Here is a 19,033-nt window from a genome sequence, read left to right on the forward strand (position 1 = left end):
CATCATTACTCCAGCCAAAGAAACCCTGAGCCATTTCCTATGGAGTGAAGCTACCAAAACCCAACCCTTCTCATTGCTGCATTAAACATTTCATACAGCTCCATCCCAAACAAGTCTCACTGGGGTAGAGAGAGTAAACAAAGTATCTTTGATTATACAGAGACCACAAATCCCAGCTCTGCATGCTCCTAATACCCAGTTCCCAGCTTCTCAACAACACACATTCTTCTTCTATAGACACCTAATATACAAAGATTTCTAATTCCACAATAATCAATACCCCATTGTAAGCACTGAAGAAGAGACACCAAGAGATACCGACACCAATAAATTTAAACAGGAAAAATGTTTTCTCCTTTAAACAAGGAAGTAAGAATTCCAGCACATGCTCATTTCTATAGCAGCCATAGTTTGGTTTTTTTTCAGTTGTTTTGTTCCCCAGGAGGCCGACATTGACTGCTGATGTTACAATTACCACAGTATTATACATCCAGTATCTAACATACTATGCTGACTGCAGAGCTGTGGCCCAGATGCAAAGCTGTTACATCCACGAAACCAGAAGTGTTTTTGGATAGTGCCCTCCAGGTTCACACTGCTGGGTGGGGACTTATGTTGCAATGAGGTCAAGATCACAGCAGATTTGAAATTGGTGGATGACAAAGAAATAAAGGAATTAACATTGCCTAAGAAAGAAGTCTTGGTTGGTAGATACCCAAGTTCACAGGCCAGAAGTATCAGTGCACCTACTCTGTATGCTCTGGAGCACCCAAGATCAAGACCTACCTCAGTGAGGGCTCAGCTCCAACATGAACAAAAACACTGTGACAGAGGAGCTAGTATCATGACAGCCCAAGTCAAACTGCTACTCTAACAGCACTGTCCAGCACTGTATTTCAGAACCTTTTATGCTATTACTTGTCATATGGGCCTAGAACTCTACCATCTACAGGTGACAAAACCAACTCTGCTGACCAGAACAAAGCCAAAGAAACCCAGCTAACATAGCTGTTACAGCTATGTTATGCCAGCTCTTGACACTGAGACCACAGGGAAGAGCTGCAAGATGTTTAAGTATCTCATCTGCTGGGTTATGTCACACCACCAGCAGGCTTATCTTCCATGGCACTGCCAATAAGAAGGGAATAACATTAACTGACTTATTTTCTGGCTAGGTATCTGACCAGTGACGAAGCACCCTGTTATTGCCATCAAAAAACTGTGTTGACTACATTTTTCTGCAATTCAGTCTGTGTATGTGTTCATGGAGATGCCTTACCCTCTTCTCAACAGGGACTTTGTTGTAGTATCGGATGGAGTCTTTTCCTAGGAAGTCAAACTCAACCACGTATTCCTGGCCATCCAGTTCAGGATGCAGCTTGATATGTTCTACTCTCAGAGAGCAGCAGCCCACGGTGTCAGCTGTCTCTCCTTCTTCTTTTTCATTACCAGCTCTCAGGGCAAGCTACATTTATATCAAGACAAGAAAGGTATGCATTTCAAACCATCCCAGTAACGTACAGATGCTTGACACTTTCAGACACTGGCCTAGAATCAGCAGTGTCCATAGAAGAAGAGAAAGGGAGAAAATGCATTTGAATGAATAAAATTGACACTTATAAAATTCTAATATAAACAACCTTAAGTTCTCTTTAAATCTGTTTTAAATAACCCTACACCAAAGCCACAAATCTACCAATCTACCAGAATACCTTGGGGTTTTTTTAAGAGAAGTTTAAAGCAAGATGTTTTACCAACTTTTACTCATTAAGTAACTCAAACTGTAAGACAGTTCTGACTAATGGAAATCCATTTAAAAATGTTTGATATTTTTTAAAAATCAAACTGACTTCCATGTGAACTCAACCCAATACAAAATCGTGAAGTTCAGCTGTTCATCTTCTATGATCCTACCTCTTCACTGCATGCTAAATAAATACAGTTTAAACAGCATATAGGACACTTTGGGTTATATAAATTATCAAAAGGCTACATTTGGCTGCATAAGAAATGTGTTTTAATAGTACTGGCTAAACCAATTCCTAATTTTTGAAGAAAAACCTTCAGTGTTCATATGAAACCACAATTATTCAAATCAAAGCTCCCTGGTTTACACCAAACCATTTTGAACAAACCCTGTTAATTTAGTTGGTGAAGACACCATACGCTAGCAGGGCAACAGCTCTCTGGGAACTGGTTTTAAGTAGCTTTAAATGCATCAATGCAACTGCAGTTTTCTTTACACTGTGGTGAAAAAATTAGCATAATTATGAAACCTCATGACTGTGACCTCAAACTAAAGAGATGACAAACCAGCAGAAATTCCCAGCAGGAAAACTGGAACAGCTGGAGACAGAAGGACCACACAAACTTCCCAGTAATCCAACTGGGTGATTCTGGAACCAGGCTGTGAGTTTTGCCTGAACTAAAACAATGCTGCCTGAAATAGCCATGTTCAGTACAATAGTTTATTGCTCTGAATTCCAGGTAATGGGAAGGAAAAGGAGACGGGAGCCTGCCCACCAGGAAGTCTCTGGACACCTTAGTAAATGGGCTGAATTCTGCCTTACGAACAGCATTCCCAAGCATTCCCAGCAGGACAGGAATGGTAAGAGGAGCGTGCTGGGGAATGAGCCTTACCTTATCAATGAAGTACAGTGCCACAGCTCTCTGCCGTACTTTCATCTCTTTGGATTTCCAGTCTTCTCGATATTGATTTCGGATTTTATCTACACACTTCTTCAACCTCCGAGCTGTCTCATACTTCTGCCAGTCCTTCTCACCCTGCAGAGAAAGTTGGAATAGAGTCAGCATTAGAAAGCAGGCAAAAGACCAGTTCCAATCTGCATCTCAAGGCTTTACAAGTCTGTGTGTGGCAAATGGTCTCACTGTACAAAAGCACTGAGACTTTGCTGCTGAACAGCTCAGCTTCAAACTATGCTGCCACGCAGCTGTAGGTAATTCAGATTTCCATGATATTAAATGCTTCCACGGAAGCAACTATGAAGACACAAAAGATATTATGTCTTCCATGCTTCTCAACATATAAATGGTTTCCTCTGCTTTATTCAGATGACACTTATGTTCTTTCAGCTGTGTAATTAAACACCCATAAAATGTAAAAGCAACATAAACAGTTCATCATTATTATATATTCAAGCCATGGCAAAAGGAGGTCATGAATTCACAAGGAACAGAGATTTTTCCCTATACTTTTAAGACAAACTCCTTGTTTCCAATACAGGAAAAAAATCTCTTAAAAAAGACTTCATGAGAAGAACTTAAATCCTACTCCCGAAACTGAAGGCTACTTATCTTTCAACAGGTTTGTCACTGCTTTTATGGAACTGATCTGTTGACTGGTTATTTGCGCCCACAGCAGGGTTTGTTTTCCTTCAGTCATGAGCTCCTTATCAGCCTTCTCAGCCAGTAGCCTGGCCACATTTTTAATTTTACAATGGACTAATTAGCAACCCATGGTTAGAACTTCACTACATGATCAGGCAGGGGAAGTTAGGGCCAAAAGCAGGTGAAATATCCACCAGAACAAGTCTGTTCTTGGATAAATTGCTTCCTTTTAGGTTTCCACTAGGAATAACACAATGATTCTTTTCAACAGACATTTTCCAGATTTCATCTGCTCCTATGCAGTAATTGCATTCTTTCTTTTCAAGGGGAAACAGAAGCACAGAAACTTTCCAATGTTTTTCAATCAGTGTAGGATGAAATAGCAAGACAGCTTTACTTCCTATCTCTCTCCCAGCAAACAGCTACATTTGCTTCTTGGAGACACGACCAGTAAGATTTTTATTTTTTTTTTAAACTAGACCTTTACCTTAATTCTTGAGCTAGGGTTCAACATGATGTATTTGATAGAGCCTTGGATGTTCTCAGTCCATGACACTAGCCAGGTAACCTTATTATCATGCCGGACCTCCTTCCATTTGTGTCCGGGTGGAGGGGAAGGGATCTTGGAATCCCTGCAGAGAATTACAAAACAGCAAATAAAAACTATTTCAAGAGACTTACACAGCATCAAAATAGAGAAAGTAATGAATACCATCACACAAAGAAAGCACAGGAAAAGAAACTGAGGCAACATAACTACATATTTCCACAAGCAGGAAATCAAGTGAATTAAAGTGAACAAAGATCAGAAATGTAACTACTACCCATATGTATCTGCTGAAGAACTATACTATAGGTGGGAACACACATTGCTAGGACCAGCTTCGATCTGTGGACACTGCAGTAATGTGGACACTTATCAGGACAAGACTGAAGAGAAGCCCACTAAACCTTAGCCTTCGACATCAAGGAAGACAAAGTAGGGCAAGCTACCTAGAAGAAAATTAATTTCTGGAAATGCTAGCAGGAAAGACTGTGTAAGCAGATATAGACCACAGGCATGAGGAAGAAAATATGTTGACAAAGTTCTACATGAAACCCATGATAGCCTTGTTCAGTCTTTGCCTGTATGACTCAGTTTCTTATCCATATAAGAGTAAAATAAGCAGCATGCATATTTCTACATGCTTGAGTATCAACCTATATAGGATTTTAAAAAAGAATCTATCCTATCTAGAAAGCAAAGCCAAGGTGTGAAGCATCCAGTGCTCACTTGCTGCAGTTAATGATGATGTCTTCTGGCATGATGCGTCTCTTCAACATGCCCATTTTGGGATGGTTCCCACGACCTCGGAAGAGACCTGGGGGTTCAATCTTAAAGTTGGCAATCCTTTCCTTGTGGTTGTCCATCACGCAGTAACCATACTCCTTCAATAGCCGCTCATTCTCCTCTTTGATTTTCTGGAAAAAGCCAAAAGCAAAGATGATATGGTATACCCAGCACCACACATATCTCTAATGCCAAGACTTAAAAAATTTTTCTATTTGCACCATGATAATGCTGAGAACTCAAAAACCAGATCCCCATCATGCCAAGTGCTGTATCAACACACAGAGCAGCAAACTGTCCAGAAATGCATTCATAAAATGCAAGCAGCACAAACAGGAAAAAGGGAAAGAATGTGTGAAAACTCTTAAAACTTGTATTTGAGGGCAACAGATTAGGGCTGGTGAAGACAGCTACAATTTTGTCACAATAGAGGCATTTACCTCTATCCACATATCACAGCTACAAGGGCAGCCCCAGCACAGTACTGCTGCTTCATAGTCTATATTCAGCATTTATATCCACCAGACTTTACATCCTGTTGTTTATGCATAAAACCTCAGACTTGTGTTTGAACTCAGCATCAGAAAGCAGGCAAAGGAAAGTCTCCAGTCTGCTGCATGTCAAGCCTGTGTCAGTGTGCTGGTTTTCGCTGGGATAGTGGCTGGGATAGAGTTAATTTTCTTCATGTATGGGACTACGTTTTGCGTTTGTGCTGAAAATAGTGTTGATAATCCAGGGATGTTTTCATTACTGCTGAGCAGTGCTTAGACAGTCAAGGCCTTTTCTGTTTCTCACCCCACCCCACCAGCGAGTAGGCTGGGGGTGCACAAGAAGTTGGGAGGGGACACAGCCAGTACAGCTGACCCCAACTGACCCAAGGGATATTCCAGACCATAGGACATCATGCTCAGCATATAAAGCTGGGGGAAGGAGGAAGGGAGGACATTCGGAGTGATGGTGGTTTGTCTTCCCAAGTAACCATTAGGCTTGATGGAGCCCTGCTTTCCTGGCGATGGCTGAACACCTGCCTGCCCATGGGAAGTACTGAATGAATTCCTTGTCTTGCTTTGCTTGTGTGTGCAGCTTTTGCTTTACCTGTTAAACTGTCTTTATCTCAACTCACAAGTTTTCTCACTTTTACCCTTCTGATTCTCCCCCCCATCCCACCAGGGGGGAGTGAGCGAGCAGCTGCATAGGGCTTAGTTGCCAGCTGGGGTTAAACCATGACAGTCAGCAAATGGTCTCATAAGCAGAACACAGTCTCCTAAGTAAAAATGTGCTGAGATTTCACTGCATACTTCTGTGCTTGAACACTAGTTATATAGAAGGAAAAATAAAAACATTGCAGCTCAAAATAAAACACCTGACCCATAGACAGCACTAGTGCACCAGCTAAGAAACTAACAGAAAAAGCCACTTCTGCTCCATTGTAGTAGCTACCATGGATGGGAACTGACAAGGGCTCACCCACATGTTTATCACATGGGAACAGCAGTAAGACATGGGCCCTCTATTTTGGTGGGACCCCTCTGACCCCGAAGGTCATACTTCCAAGTTACCAGGCCCCTCACTCAAAGGACAATTAGTGTAGCATTGCAAAAGATCAACTGAGAACTTGGGGCAGGTTTCCAACTTCCATTGCAGTAAGTCTCAGTCATCTAAAAACTATTTAATTCTCTCCCCACAAGCCACTATAGCCATGCTACTGGAAAATAAAGTTCATTTTTTATTCAGAAAACTGCATGACCTGATATTTAAGATATGTTCTCATTTTATTCACTAATGTCATTGCTGCAACCCTTCCACCATCCCCAATTTTACCCTCCAAACCACGGAGCTTCTAAAATGAAAATCTACCCTTAACTGAGTATCCACTGCTCATTATTGGCCAGGGACCAAGGCTCCCATGGAGGTAGCACCTCTGATTCTCTTTATTTACTTAGGCAGGATCAGGAGCCTTAGCCCTATCAATATCATTTTAAGTCAGGATGAAGATTCAGCTGTAAACACAGTGCTTTGTCCTACCTGGGCTGCACAGTAAAGATTCCTACAGTTAACATGAAAGTAGTAATTTGAAAGCTAGTAAACACTGGCTTATAAACAGCAAGGCAGGCAGAAGAATGATTACACAAAGATGTTTATAGCCAGCTAAGAATCAAGAAGTCTAGAATTCCCTCTGGTACCTGTTTCTCCTCCTTGGACATCTGTTTCCTAGCTTCCGTCTGAGCTTTGAAATACTGGCTCATGTGGGTGAAGTCACACTTGCTGAGGTTGGTGATAGTGCTCTTCTCTTCAGAGGTCATTTCCTTGCAGAAAGAAAGTAGCGCTTTAAGTTTTCATACATAGTAAGTTTTCATGCATAGTAGAACTTACCTTACCCCAGGCAGTTTAAACAAGAACAACAGACAGGTTCTCACAATAAACCCCCAAGAATCCCCAAATTCTTGCACATGCTCACTCCAGCTAAGGTCAAAGAGAAAAGAACAAGAAGCAGAGTGTATGGAGTGCTGGCCTTCCAGCAGTCTGATCTCTGCAAGTGCTGGGCAATGCTGTACCACCTCCCACACTGAAGAGTGGCTGGGACTGTTGAGGGATAGGGAGAAAAATCCAGTAACCCCTCTAGAAAAACTGCATCAGCTGATGTAAAGGTTTGATCTTATGGCTGATGACTGAGGTGAAGTTTGAGTGCTAGGTCTTTGGAAGGGGTTTCCTTCTAATATAAAGCTGGCGCTTCAACAAGGCATGTAACAGATCAGCTATACCCCATCATACTGTAACAGGCAGAGTTGGTTGGGAGAAATCTAACTTTGTTGGTTTAGAAAGGTATTTATGATAGGGTCTTTCCTGGTGAAACTACAGGATAAACTGGAAACTTCACAGCTACGATCTGAGACAGCTTTTAGTTGCCTCAAGCTGACTTTCCTGAGCATGGAACAGTAGCCTCTTTTCACTGCCCAGCGATGAGGAGACACTGGCCATGCCTGCAGTCATTGCAGCCCAGGACTACATGCATACCTTTCTCCAATCTTTGAAAAAGTTTTTCCTGAAGATCTCCTTTGTAGTGTACTCATGATCAAGCATTTTTGCAAAGAATGTGGCAACTTCTTCTGCTTTGGTACTCAGCTTCATGACTTTACCTACAAAGAAAGGTTTTCTTTTTAAAGAAAATGGTAAACAGGAAGAAGTTTTTCTTAAAAATATTACATAGTACAGCAAATTGGATGGACAAAGGAAACAGAGGAGCACAATTGCTTGACTTTCATCATAAACATTTTGAAAAAAGTTTCCTCTGGAATCTAAACATAAAAAAAAGCACTAGCTATCTGATGTAAGACAGGTCTGAGAGACAGGAAGAGGAAAAGGCCTCCTGCAGGAAACCCTATGCTGAGACACCCCAGTGGTGTGTACATTCCTGGGGAGATACTGCTGTTTGAAGTGAAAGATGGAAGGGTTTTTATTAAACTTCATATTCCGGCACTCAGACGTATGGAAAATACAGTCTCTGTATTCCTCTTCTACCCAAAGAGGGACTCCGCTTTGGAACACCCCTTCTAGCATTTAGCTATTTCTAGCCAGGAAGAGCCCTTCCTATGGATACACCACAAATAGGCTGGAAAGCGATGCCAAATATTTAACTCCCCTTCATTGCAGAGAAACGTGTCAGGATTCTGCTAATCATCCCCTTTGCTGGGGGAATGCACTCCTGTGTCTCCAAATCAGGCTCAAAAGCTAGTCATTTTTAAGAAAGACTGAGCTTTCAGTGAATGGAGAGGCCACATTTCAGCTTATCTGCAAGACTGCAGTACAAAGTGAAATTGCTGCGAGGGAAGACTTTAAAACAAAAGGGAAAAGAGGCTGCTGCAACATCGAAGCTGTGGATTTGACATCTAACATTCCTATCGAGCGTCTTTTTGGTCCAGATTGCATTCCTGATGACACGCGAGGTGCCAGTGATCCCTGTGAAGGATTTTGCATGCAGCTCACATCTCCAGCTAGTTGCAAGAAATATTTAAAGTCCCATAGGGCTGGCATACAGTCAACACCTGTGGATTATTTAACAACCATTTTACTGCACAAAAGTGAATACAAGAAACACTACTGTTGATTCTACGCTCTTGGAAAAAAAAACCCCACGCTTTTGATTTACTACATGTTTTAAGAAGTTGCATCATCTCCAAAATTAAAGCATGGGACTCAGCTATAAAGCCTTAAGATCTATAAACCCTTGTAAAACAGGACTTAGCAAAAGGTCCTCCCAATGATCTGAGAATATTCCACAATTAAATTAAAACAACAGTAACTCTGCCAATTTTTAAGCTGCAACCTAAAATACAGCATTTGTTTGCTTATTACAGGAAATGGGGGAAGGGAGAGACAGCAAGGGAAACTGTTTCTCCAGGCTACAAGTCTAGCTTGAAAGAAGCTATCGAGTTAGTAACATGTTATGGGGCTAAAATGACTGATATTTTTCCCAAATAGCTGAAGGCTCGGTCACCTTTATCTAATCACTTTAGAATATAATTCATTGGACTCAATTTCCTCCTTTTAACAAAGGTTTGAAAAGGCTCTCAGTGACAGGGCTGGACATTTAAAGAAAAAAGAGATTTATTCCAGAGGCATGAGTATTATTTACCTGACTTAAAAACTGAAAACCAGAGAGCAACCAGGGGAATAACGAGCAGAAGAGACCACATGGCCATGACTGAAATGCAACTGCCACCATATACACTCTTACCTTGCCCCATCTACAGAAACACATGCAAATTCATGCCACCTCTGGGGTATGAGCAGTAGCTTGTTAACCCACAGTCACCCAAACATGTAGTCAAGCCCTAAAAGATATCTTTGGCATTTCAAGCTCCTTCACTGAGTCTGGTATTGTAGGCACTAACAATAGCTCCAGCAGTCATTATGTTAGATGAAAACAGGCAGTCTCACCGCAATGCAATCACTAGGCAAGGGACAGATTCCTCCAGTGACAGCCTGTAGCCTGGCAGCTGCCTGGCCAGTCATAGCATGATTATTGGACTCTACAAATCATCCTAGGATAATCTTGAAATTAGACAATGCCTTGTGAGCACAGACAGCAGCTCTCAGCAGCTGCTGTGTAAATCAGACATCTGATTTTTTTGCCTAGTTTCTCAAGGAAGACTTACGTGACTGCTTTATTTGCCAGACCCCCCTGCCCACCCCATAATTGTTGAGCCTATTGATGAATTTCTGTCATGACAGAGACAGAGGCTGCAAAAATCCCTGCATTTCCTAGAGGCTTTTTGTGAAATAGATGGTTAGATAGAAGCTTATTGCTGCCTGCACTAAAGGGATAGCTGCAGTGCCATTTGCCCCTCCTCTTCTCTAGACAGCAGGAGAGATACCATACACTCTTCATTAGAGGAAAAAAATTTCCAACTTCATACCAAGTTCTTATCAAACCCTAAGAAAGAAGTCTGTAGACATCCCTGATCACTATGCTACTTGCTTGAAGATAGCCATTAATAGGATGCAGTATGTTTATTTCACTACATTGTTGCTGAAAATGAATGCCACTTATTTCTCAGTACTTAAAACCAGTGTCGTGTCACATGAAAATAGCACACTGCTCCTGGAAGAGTTCCATGTGCAGATGTCCCCTTCACCAAAAATTATGTTTTCATCCATTCAAATGCCTTCCACTTAATTCAATCCTGGGTTAATTTGATCCTTCATTTAACATGATCACAGGACTAAAAGGAAACACACGGGTCATCAAGTCCAGTCTCCAGCAGGCATCACATCATATAATCCCTTCCACATGAGCCTCTAACAACCAGTCAGCCCGGCATATTAGAATCCCACATCAATTAGTTCTACCACACACAATGGTTAGAGTGAGTGGGACCATGACTTACACCAGTGGGCTGTGTCCTTGAGGCCAGGGTCATCCCATGCATTCCTACAAGATCCTAATCATCTGTATCAAAATTCAATTGTCTTTTATTCCATTCATGCCACCAAACGATCATGAATTTCATCACAGATGACGGAAGATGCAATTTATAAGGTCAAAGAAAAGAAAGCAAGCCTACAGGTGACCAGTGATGAAGTAGCTACAATTATGTACTCTACCAGCTATACACTGCTACTGTCAGATGTAAGACATTCATACTGTCAAGTAACCCGAGAGATTTACCACCACAACAGAGTGAGAACAAGCTCATCTCCATGTCAACTCAGCAGAATTCAGCAGGCTGTTCCTTTACTTCCACAGATCCTTCCTTCACTGAGCTGTTGAGGAACTTCTTTTAAGCTAACCACGAAAACAAAACCACCTCCTCATCTCTTCAGTCCCCGGAAGAACGCCACAATACCCTGAGAATGTTTATTTCTCTTCCCACCAAGTGGAAACACAGATTAACTCACCATCATAATAAAACTTGACATTTTCAGGCAGAGGTTCATATGGTGGAGCAAATACAGGACCTTTGTGCTCTAGGAACTTCCATTTAATGCCTTCAGGGTAGCGCTCTTCTTCCCACCTTCAAGAGAGAAATATGAACCAATACAATTTAAGCTCCTAATCTTCATTTTATTACTATGTGGGTATAAGAGTACGCTAAAGAAAATCAGCAAGCAATCATTGCTTTGCCAGGCACAGACCAAGTACAAATATTCAATGCACTATCACCATTTCTTTTTAATTTTTTTAGAAAAGCACAGCCATGTCCATGAACAGAACACCTTGGGTCACAGATTATCTGATGACACCATAGCCCTCACCTCCCACTTGCTATTCTTTTCACAAAATCACACAGCTGAAAAAGCTTAGAACTTAAGAAAATGAAGAATTCAGTCTTGTAAAGCAGCTAGGATCATGCCAAATTAGAGTCAGCTGTGATCTAACATCAGGTCCAGGATGCCTGCTCAGCAAAGCCAAACAATTGTAGTATATTATGCAGCTGCTTTCAGATGTGGACAAGTATGCCATTAAGGGCAGAGATAAAGAAACAGATGTTCATTTATGACCTAAATGAGAACAAACCTGCTCAGACAAGAAAGACTGAAACCTGCTCTGTCATTTTAAATTCATTCCAATTCTTTGGGTAAGAAAAGGATACTTGAAGAAAAACAGAGTAGCACTGGAAAACTGCAAACTTGCCTTAAAGCACCTCCATAAAAATGTTTTGCAAATGATGCATTAGGTATCACAACACAGCAAGGTAGGTGCCACCAATCCCACATTCCAGCTGAACAAACTCACAGGGTCAGCAATTCATCTACAGAGAAAAGGGGTCCCACTAGGCCAGTATCCTTCCCCCCAGTTCCCAGTACCCTGTGCCCAAGACACTGATTCCACACTCCTCCCCTTCCCTCTACACTTCTTTCATGATTACCAGAACATTACTGCTACATGCTGCTGGCATAGGATTCCCTGCTGAGAAATGCTATTTACCTTAGTGATTAACCAACTGGAAGACCATTAACCTGTCACAGCACTCAGTCTTTGAATTGCCCAGACAACTTTGTCGAGCAGTCATGACAATAAAAAAAAGTTTAAGCTTCCCTCTAGTGTCAGCCCCATGGAGCAGTCCCATTCTGGGTACAATAGCAGCTGAGAAAAGATGTGCATACACTGCATGCATGTCAGGAATTCTGATGCACAAATACAGATCACTTCATCCCTAATGAGATAACAGAGTCACTGTACAGAAGATGAGCACTGTATAGAGAAAAAAAGAGCTTCTGCTAGAAGACACTCAAAATGCTTCAATGGTGCCTGCACATCAATAATTTAGGAACAACAACTGTATGTGACACAGTGCTTTGCTATAGTTAGAAAGGCACCATCTTTGACCACAGCGCTAGACCTGACTTTTTCTTATGAGAAGCACAGTAACATCTTTAACAGCAAAGCGCACAATCCCAGCTATCAGTACAAAAACCTGCATGTCAGATTTCAGTCCCTGGCTGGGAAGAAGGCTTGAGTAAACTATGTTGATATAAGAAACTAATATTTACATTTGAAGTCTAGATCACAAATATTTACATTCCTAATGATTGTTTTTAAAATTAATTAGAAGCTAGAAATCTAAATATTTTGTCAAACATAGGCCTAGGTTCTTCCACCCAGAAGCTCCTTCCAGCAAAATAAATCTAAACCATTTGCCTCTCCTCCCAGCCAGAAAAAGGTTATCCTCTCTGACAATGAGTATTTTTATCCCGCTAAGAAAAAAAAAATGAGGTAATCATTCACAGTAGCTACTACTTTAGACAACAGGTTTGTCATTCTTGCTTTTCAGCTGTGGCTTTTTAAGACTTATCACACTGTTATTTACTTGATGAGAAATTCTGTTCCTCTACCCATTCGTGTTCTTTTACAAAGGATGCATGCAAAAGGAGTACTAGAAAGGTTGTAGTTTAAATAGCTGAAACACATTGTGCCTTTTGAGATGGCTACAAGGAAGCATGGGATCCACAGGGTAGTTTCTAAGCCCAAAGCTACCAGAAAGTTTGCCACAAAAAGATCACAAACCATTCCCAGTCCCACCTTCACCTTCCTAAACCTTGTACATAAGTGTTAAGACAAAAGGTAAAAGCTACCCTCCTAAGGTTAGCCAATCTTTCATCCTCCTTTGGTTTTAAACAAAAAAAGCACTACAGCAACACCGCCCAAGGTAGCTCCTGGTCCTAAACCAACGTTCTACAAATGATTTTGTGGGAGCAAGGAGAATGCTGCCTATTAGGAAAGCTGCCTCACTGATTTCAGCAGAAACTGTGCTAATCAGTCATACACGTTCCTCAATCAAATTCCGTATCAAACCTGTCTAAGAATGCCAGGGTGGCTCAGGAAGGTAGAGTTGGGGATGGTTTTTCAAGTGGAATGAAAATAGAGGAGATTCTTAGGAAGAAAACAGAATACACCTCAGTGATACGTTATTTCAGGGAAATGAACTTGCTGTAACACAAGGTGGGAGAAGTGCTCATAAGGTATTCTTCTGGATCACATATTCTTCACATGCCGACAGGGCGTGAAAATGACCTCTAAAAGAGCTCCACATGGTGATGAACGAGGCCAATGCCTTGGGAATGTCTAGTATCGAGTATTCACGTAAGTGAGGATGAAAATGCTCAAGGCAGCAAGCACTTGAGGAAGCAGCCAAAAAAAGATATCAGACATTCAGAAAATTGACTCAGATGGAACATAAAATGCCCTTAAGAGATACAACTGAAGTGCAGATTAAACCCTGTCCAGCAAAGACACGCTACACAAAGCTGCAGATGGACAACAGGAACACCAGCAGAAGGATGCAGTTACCTACTGCCAAATTTTGCAAAACATGCTTTCAAAGGCAGTTTTCCTCAGCAGTAAGCACAAATTGCAGAGCTTAACACAGCTACCTGGGACTGTGCTGCCAAGGCAGGTGAGGGGAGGACAGTATGGCTTTCCAGTAAAGGTTTGCTGTTGAAGGATACAGACTACAATAAAAGGGAGCTGTGATAACAGAATATTAAGTTAGACAGAACCAGCAAGGGCAGCTGAGACAAAGCCAAAAAGACAACAGATTGTTAAGGCTTAAAGAGACATTTTGTAGCTTCCTATTGCTTCATGTCCCTGTAGTTTGTTAATGTCAAAGCACATTAAAAATATGCTGTCAAAGGGATCAAGAAAAAAGTGGATTGCTCAAAAAAAAAATCAGGATAGTTTTGGGGAGGGTCCTGAAAACCAAATTTCTAAGAGTATACAAGTATGAAAAAAATATGCAAGCGCTCATGTTCTGAGGAAGCTGTGACAATCAAAAAGAAATATGCAAAGACTATAAACACTACAGAAGAATTTTTCTTTTTAAAGATGAATCAGTAAGAGTGACAATAAAGGGTAAAAGACTGAACCTGAAAGGATTGAAGAAGATTGCAAATGCATTCCCCAACCCTACAGATCTATTAAAAATAGCCAAATGATCTGAGAAAAGAAAACACTCATGGTAACATCATCCCCAAAAGGTTGTAAAAATACATCACAGGAGATTACAGGAGTGCAGAAAACACATACGCTTTTGAAAACTACGTAATTGTTAAACTGAGGGAAGTACTAAGGCCCAAACTTCAAAACACACAAGTAATAGCTCCTCAAATCCAGCAAAACAATAGCTTAAATTACTGTGAATAGTTAAAAAAACCCAGCAGGTTTCTTACAGAGCACTACTGATGCAGCACAGGCCTGTCTTCCAAATGAGCCACAAAGTTCAGATTTATTTTAAAAAGGTTCTAAAAAAATTGAAGAGTGAGTGGAAGCACAACTTCAGTTACTCGGCAATGTTACTTTAGGATCCTGGGCAAGACAGAAAGTGCTTTCCATTCAAAACTTATTTTCGAAATACATTTTCCGAACAGCCCAAGCTTAACTGGTCACTTGACCAACTTTCATTTTTGTGCCAGAGGCAGGAACAGTTTTGAGAGGCATACAGCTGACATCCAGCTAGAATAAAAAGGTAGACACCCTCTCATGTTGTACCCTCTACATAACTAGTATTCCAGTAGATCTTATCTGTGTTAATATATCTGCACATATTTATATATTCCAGCTGATACTCCAAGCCCACAAGTTTTCATATTGCTCTGAAGAGTGTCAGCAAGGAGCAGGTTCTGGGCACAAGAACACTGGTATCTGATCACTGTGGGTAGTCTCTACATTCTACAGATAAGAGAAAAAAACCAACAAAACAAAACAAAAATCCCACAAAAAACTTATTTCTTGTTTTATATATACCAAAAAAGGTATTTCACTTCTACTTCGGAGGATGAACACAGTGAATGAGATATTTATTTAAAGCTTACCAGAACATAAGCCAATTATCCAGAACAAATCCTCATGAATCAATGAAAGAGAAAGACAGATGTGCTTATTCAGTCAGCATGGGAGGTAACAGGGAAAGTCCAGGTGCAGAGCATAGCCTAATTCATTGATATATAGTTACCATTTCCATTTTTGCTCCTCTTCTTTTTTCGGCTTCTTTCTCTTGTCCGCTTCAGGGACTTTCTTATCTTTGTTTTTTGCTTTCTTTGCTTTGCTGTCCTGCAAAATAAGTAAGAAACTGTTAGAACAAGCTATTGTATCTCCCCCCTCGCTGAAAAGATGTTTTAAAACTAAAAGACTGTCTCTTGGGGTATATAAGTTTGACCACAAACAACTGAATTACTGTGGCTTCACTACATAACTGTGCTCTTAGATCATCCTATTAAGTCAAAGTCTGCCGATGGTGCCACTCAGGTTTTAAGCCAAATTCCTCTACTTTACACTTGGGACATGCAAAGTGCACACAGTCAGTTATTCTGCCTCACCTGATAAGTGGCAAGTTTGGGCCACAGTAACATGGTTGCTTAGTTATAGAAACACCCTCCTTGGCCTGCACTAGTGTATCTAATTTGGCAAATGCTACAGAGCACGCTTACACCGCTGTGAGGTGGCTTCTGGGAATGTACTGGTATATGCTCACTATAAAGACATGAATTAAAGAATTAACCGTGTTGCCAGGAGGTACTTGCAACATGTGCCTCACAAGGGTATTTTTGCTAGATGTGTAGTTCATTAGTCCCAAATTATGGCCAACCTCTCTTCGCCAAGTCCCTCTCCAAAGAAATTTCCATCCTAGGCTCCATCTAAAAGCTTTAAGCATCTTTCTAGCAGCTGATCTCAGATTCATCTCCTCTGCTTGTGAACTGTGCCACATCATCTGTGCAATTACCAGATGTTGTTAGTAAGGCTCCTCTACCCTCTGTGAGCTACTTAACAGAAGGACTGTGAATTACCTGGAACAGGCTGGAAGTTCACATCCAGAGGCATCTTCTCCATCCATTGTTTTAAGGGTAGGAGACAAAGTTTTCCTGACTTTTTATACATTATGGCTCAGATAAGTTAACCTGCACCATAGGTGGAGATCTACCATATGCAGCTTTCTCCCAGACTGGCACCTGCCTCCTTACCCTTGAATCAGATTCCCCCTGCTCTACATAATTCAACACCAAATTGTCAGCTTTGCTTTTCTTAGAAGATCATAGAAATAAACTTGTCTTTCACATCACCTCTTCTTCCTCTTGTTTCCTTTTCTTTGCTTTCTTGATGTCTTCTGTTTTGATTTTCTTGGGCTTGTACTCAGCACTGTAAGAAGAAAAAGACTAGCTGATGAACATAATCCATTTTCCAGTACAAAAACCAGAAGTCATACACATACAAAGCTTGTAGAAGTCACACACATACAAAGCTTGTAGAAGTCGTACACATACAAAGCTTGTGTGCAGAAGTTCACAATATTTCTGGCATGTTTAATTTCTAAAGAATATAATTTTATACCCCAATGTCTGAAGACTGAATAATTCACATCCAGCAAAACAGCCCCTACAAGTTTCAGACTGCTGAAGCAAAAATCTTCCTTGATGAAGAATCGATTCAAAAGCATTAGTAACCACCTAGTGATTACATGGGATGGGATAAATGGGTGTCCTGGGTTCAGCTGGGATAGAGTTAATTTTCACAGGAACCTGGGAGGGGGCACAGCTAGGACAGCTGACCTGAGCTAGCCAAGGAGGGGGCACAGCTAGGACAGCTGACCTGAACTAGCCAAGGAGCTATTCCATACCATGTGACATCATGCTCAGCATATAACTGGGGAGCAGGCTAGGGGAGGCCTCTCGGCTTTCAGTGGGGGAAGTGGCAGAGCATCGGGTTCTGGGTGGTGAGCAGTTGCACTGTGCATAATTTGTTTTGTATATTCTTTTATTAGTACCGTTGTTGTTGTAGCTTCTCTTTTTGTGTTGTCCCAGTAAACTGTCCTTATCTCAACCCTTGAGGTTCCTTTTTTTTTTTTCTTTTCTCCTTTCTGATTCTCCTCCCCATCCCACCGGATGGGGGCAGGAGGAGTGAGCAAGTGGCTGCATGGTCCTTCGCTACTGGCTGGGCTGAAACCACGACAGTCCTTTTTTGGCACCCAACGTGGGGCACAAAGGGTTGAGATAACAACAGATCTGGCCAGAGCATGTTAAAACAAATTCGTTATATGCATTTCTTATATTAGTTAAATAGTTGCTAGTCACAATGTCGGGTCATTTGTTCACATGGTGGCATTGTGTAAGTTCTTATATGCTCTGTGTATTCCCTGTGGTTACCTTTATCACCTCTGGAAGAGGGATCGGGATTATCATTTTGCTATACTGGGCAATGTCGACTTATGAAATGATTACATCACTAGTCATGAGGTTAAGCTGATATTTGTATGCGGTAGTGATATCATTTCCATACTTCGGGTGCCTTCTATCAGAATTTATTGGTAATCGCACCCAATCCATAAGGAAGTCGGGGGGGGATACTTCCCCCATTCGTTCACCTCCCTTTTCTCCTTCCGGCTAATTACAACAGCTTTTGAGAATTTTGAATATCCTTGGGATGCGCAAGCCAGCATGCTGTTAGTGCTGTATCTCCTGAATATGTTTCAGGTCTTTAGGGCTACAAAAAGGTTTTTTAAGAATACCACCCAGAGATCTGCCCCAAGGCTGGATATTCATGAGTGGCGTGGCATGTGGGAGTATATGGGCAGGTATCTAGAGAACTTCTCACCTCCAGTGGCTTGGAACTTCACTCCCGAACAACTACAGAATCCTCATGAAGTGGTAGAATATTTGAAAGGATAATGCTGTGGCTATTCGAGAGACACACAACTTACTGCACTGTGCTGGGCCCTGGCCGGTATCTACTAAACACTGCTTGATATTAGGTAGCACCCTCAGGGGGAAGAGAGGGAAAACAGAGCGACGGGCACCGTGGCTACCCCAACCCTGGCGATGGGCACTGCAGCTAAACCAGAGAACCAACCTGTGCCAGTATCAGTCGCCCCTGTACAGAAGAATAAACACGAAAAGAAACCAGTTTGCTTAGTGAGAAAGTGAACCAGGGTCATCACAGGAACAGGAGGAAGAGGCAGAACCTGAAATAATCACCTGATCTCTATCCCTGAGTGAGTTGTGTGACATGTGAAAAGATTTTGGCTGCCACCCAGGTAAGCACATTGTTACCTGGCTGCTCCGATGCTGGGATAATGGGGCCAGTAGTTTGGAATTAGAGGGTAGGGAAGCCAAGCAGCTGGGATCCCTGTCTAGGGAAGGGGGCATTGACAAGGCGATTGGGAGAAAAACACAAGTCCTCAGCCTCTGGAGGTGACTTCTGTCAGGTGTGAAGGAAAGATCCCCCTTCAAGGATGAAGTTACATGTCACCAAGGCAAGTGGACCACCATGGAGAGAGGTATGCAGTACCTGAGGGAATTAGCCGTGCCGGAGGTGATTTATAATGATCTGGAAAATGGGCAGTCACCCACAGATCCAGATGAAGT

The 19,033-nt window shown here is 41.7% G+C and overlaps 1 protein-coding gene across 1 annotated transcript in view; it reads right to left on the minus strand.

Annotated features, from left to right (window-relative positions):
• TOP1 (DNA topoisomerase I) overlaps positions 1 to 19,033 on the minus strand; it is a 76,344-nt gene that overhangs the window by 5,980 nt on the left and 51,331 nt on the right. The window contains exons 7-15 of the mRNA XM_052789474.1: positions 16,736 to 16,811; positions 15,631 to 15,728; positions 11,078 to 11,193; positions 7,694 to 7,815; positions 6,862 to 6,984; positions 4,622 to 4,809; positions 3,836 to 3,980; positions 2,641 to 2,784; positions 1,280 to 1,465 (exon numbers count right to left, since the gene is read on the minus strand). Coding sequence (XP_052645434.1) covers positions 1,280 to 1,465; positions 2,641 to 2,784; positions 3,836 to 3,980; positions 4,622 to 4,809; positions 6,862 to 6,984; positions 7,694 to 7,815; positions 11,078 to 11,193; positions 15,631 to 15,728; positions 16,736 to 16,811 — 1,198 coding nt within the window. The remainder of the gene's footprint in view (positions 1 to 1,279; positions 1,466 to 2,640; positions 2,785 to 3,835; positions 3,981 to 4,621; positions 4,810 to 6,861; positions 6,985 to 7,693; positions 7,816 to 11,077; positions 11,194 to 15,630; positions 15,729 to 16,735; positions 16,812 to 19,033) is intronic.

The sequence above is a fragment of the Harpia harpyja genome, chromosome 1 (genome assembly GCF_026419915.1).
Source record: "Harpia harpyja isolate bHarHar1 chromosome 1, bHarHar1 primary haplotype, whole genome shotgun sequence".
NCBI classification, from domain to species: Eukaryota; Metazoa; Chordata; class Aves; order Accipitriformes; family Accipitridae; genus Harpia; species Harpia harpyja.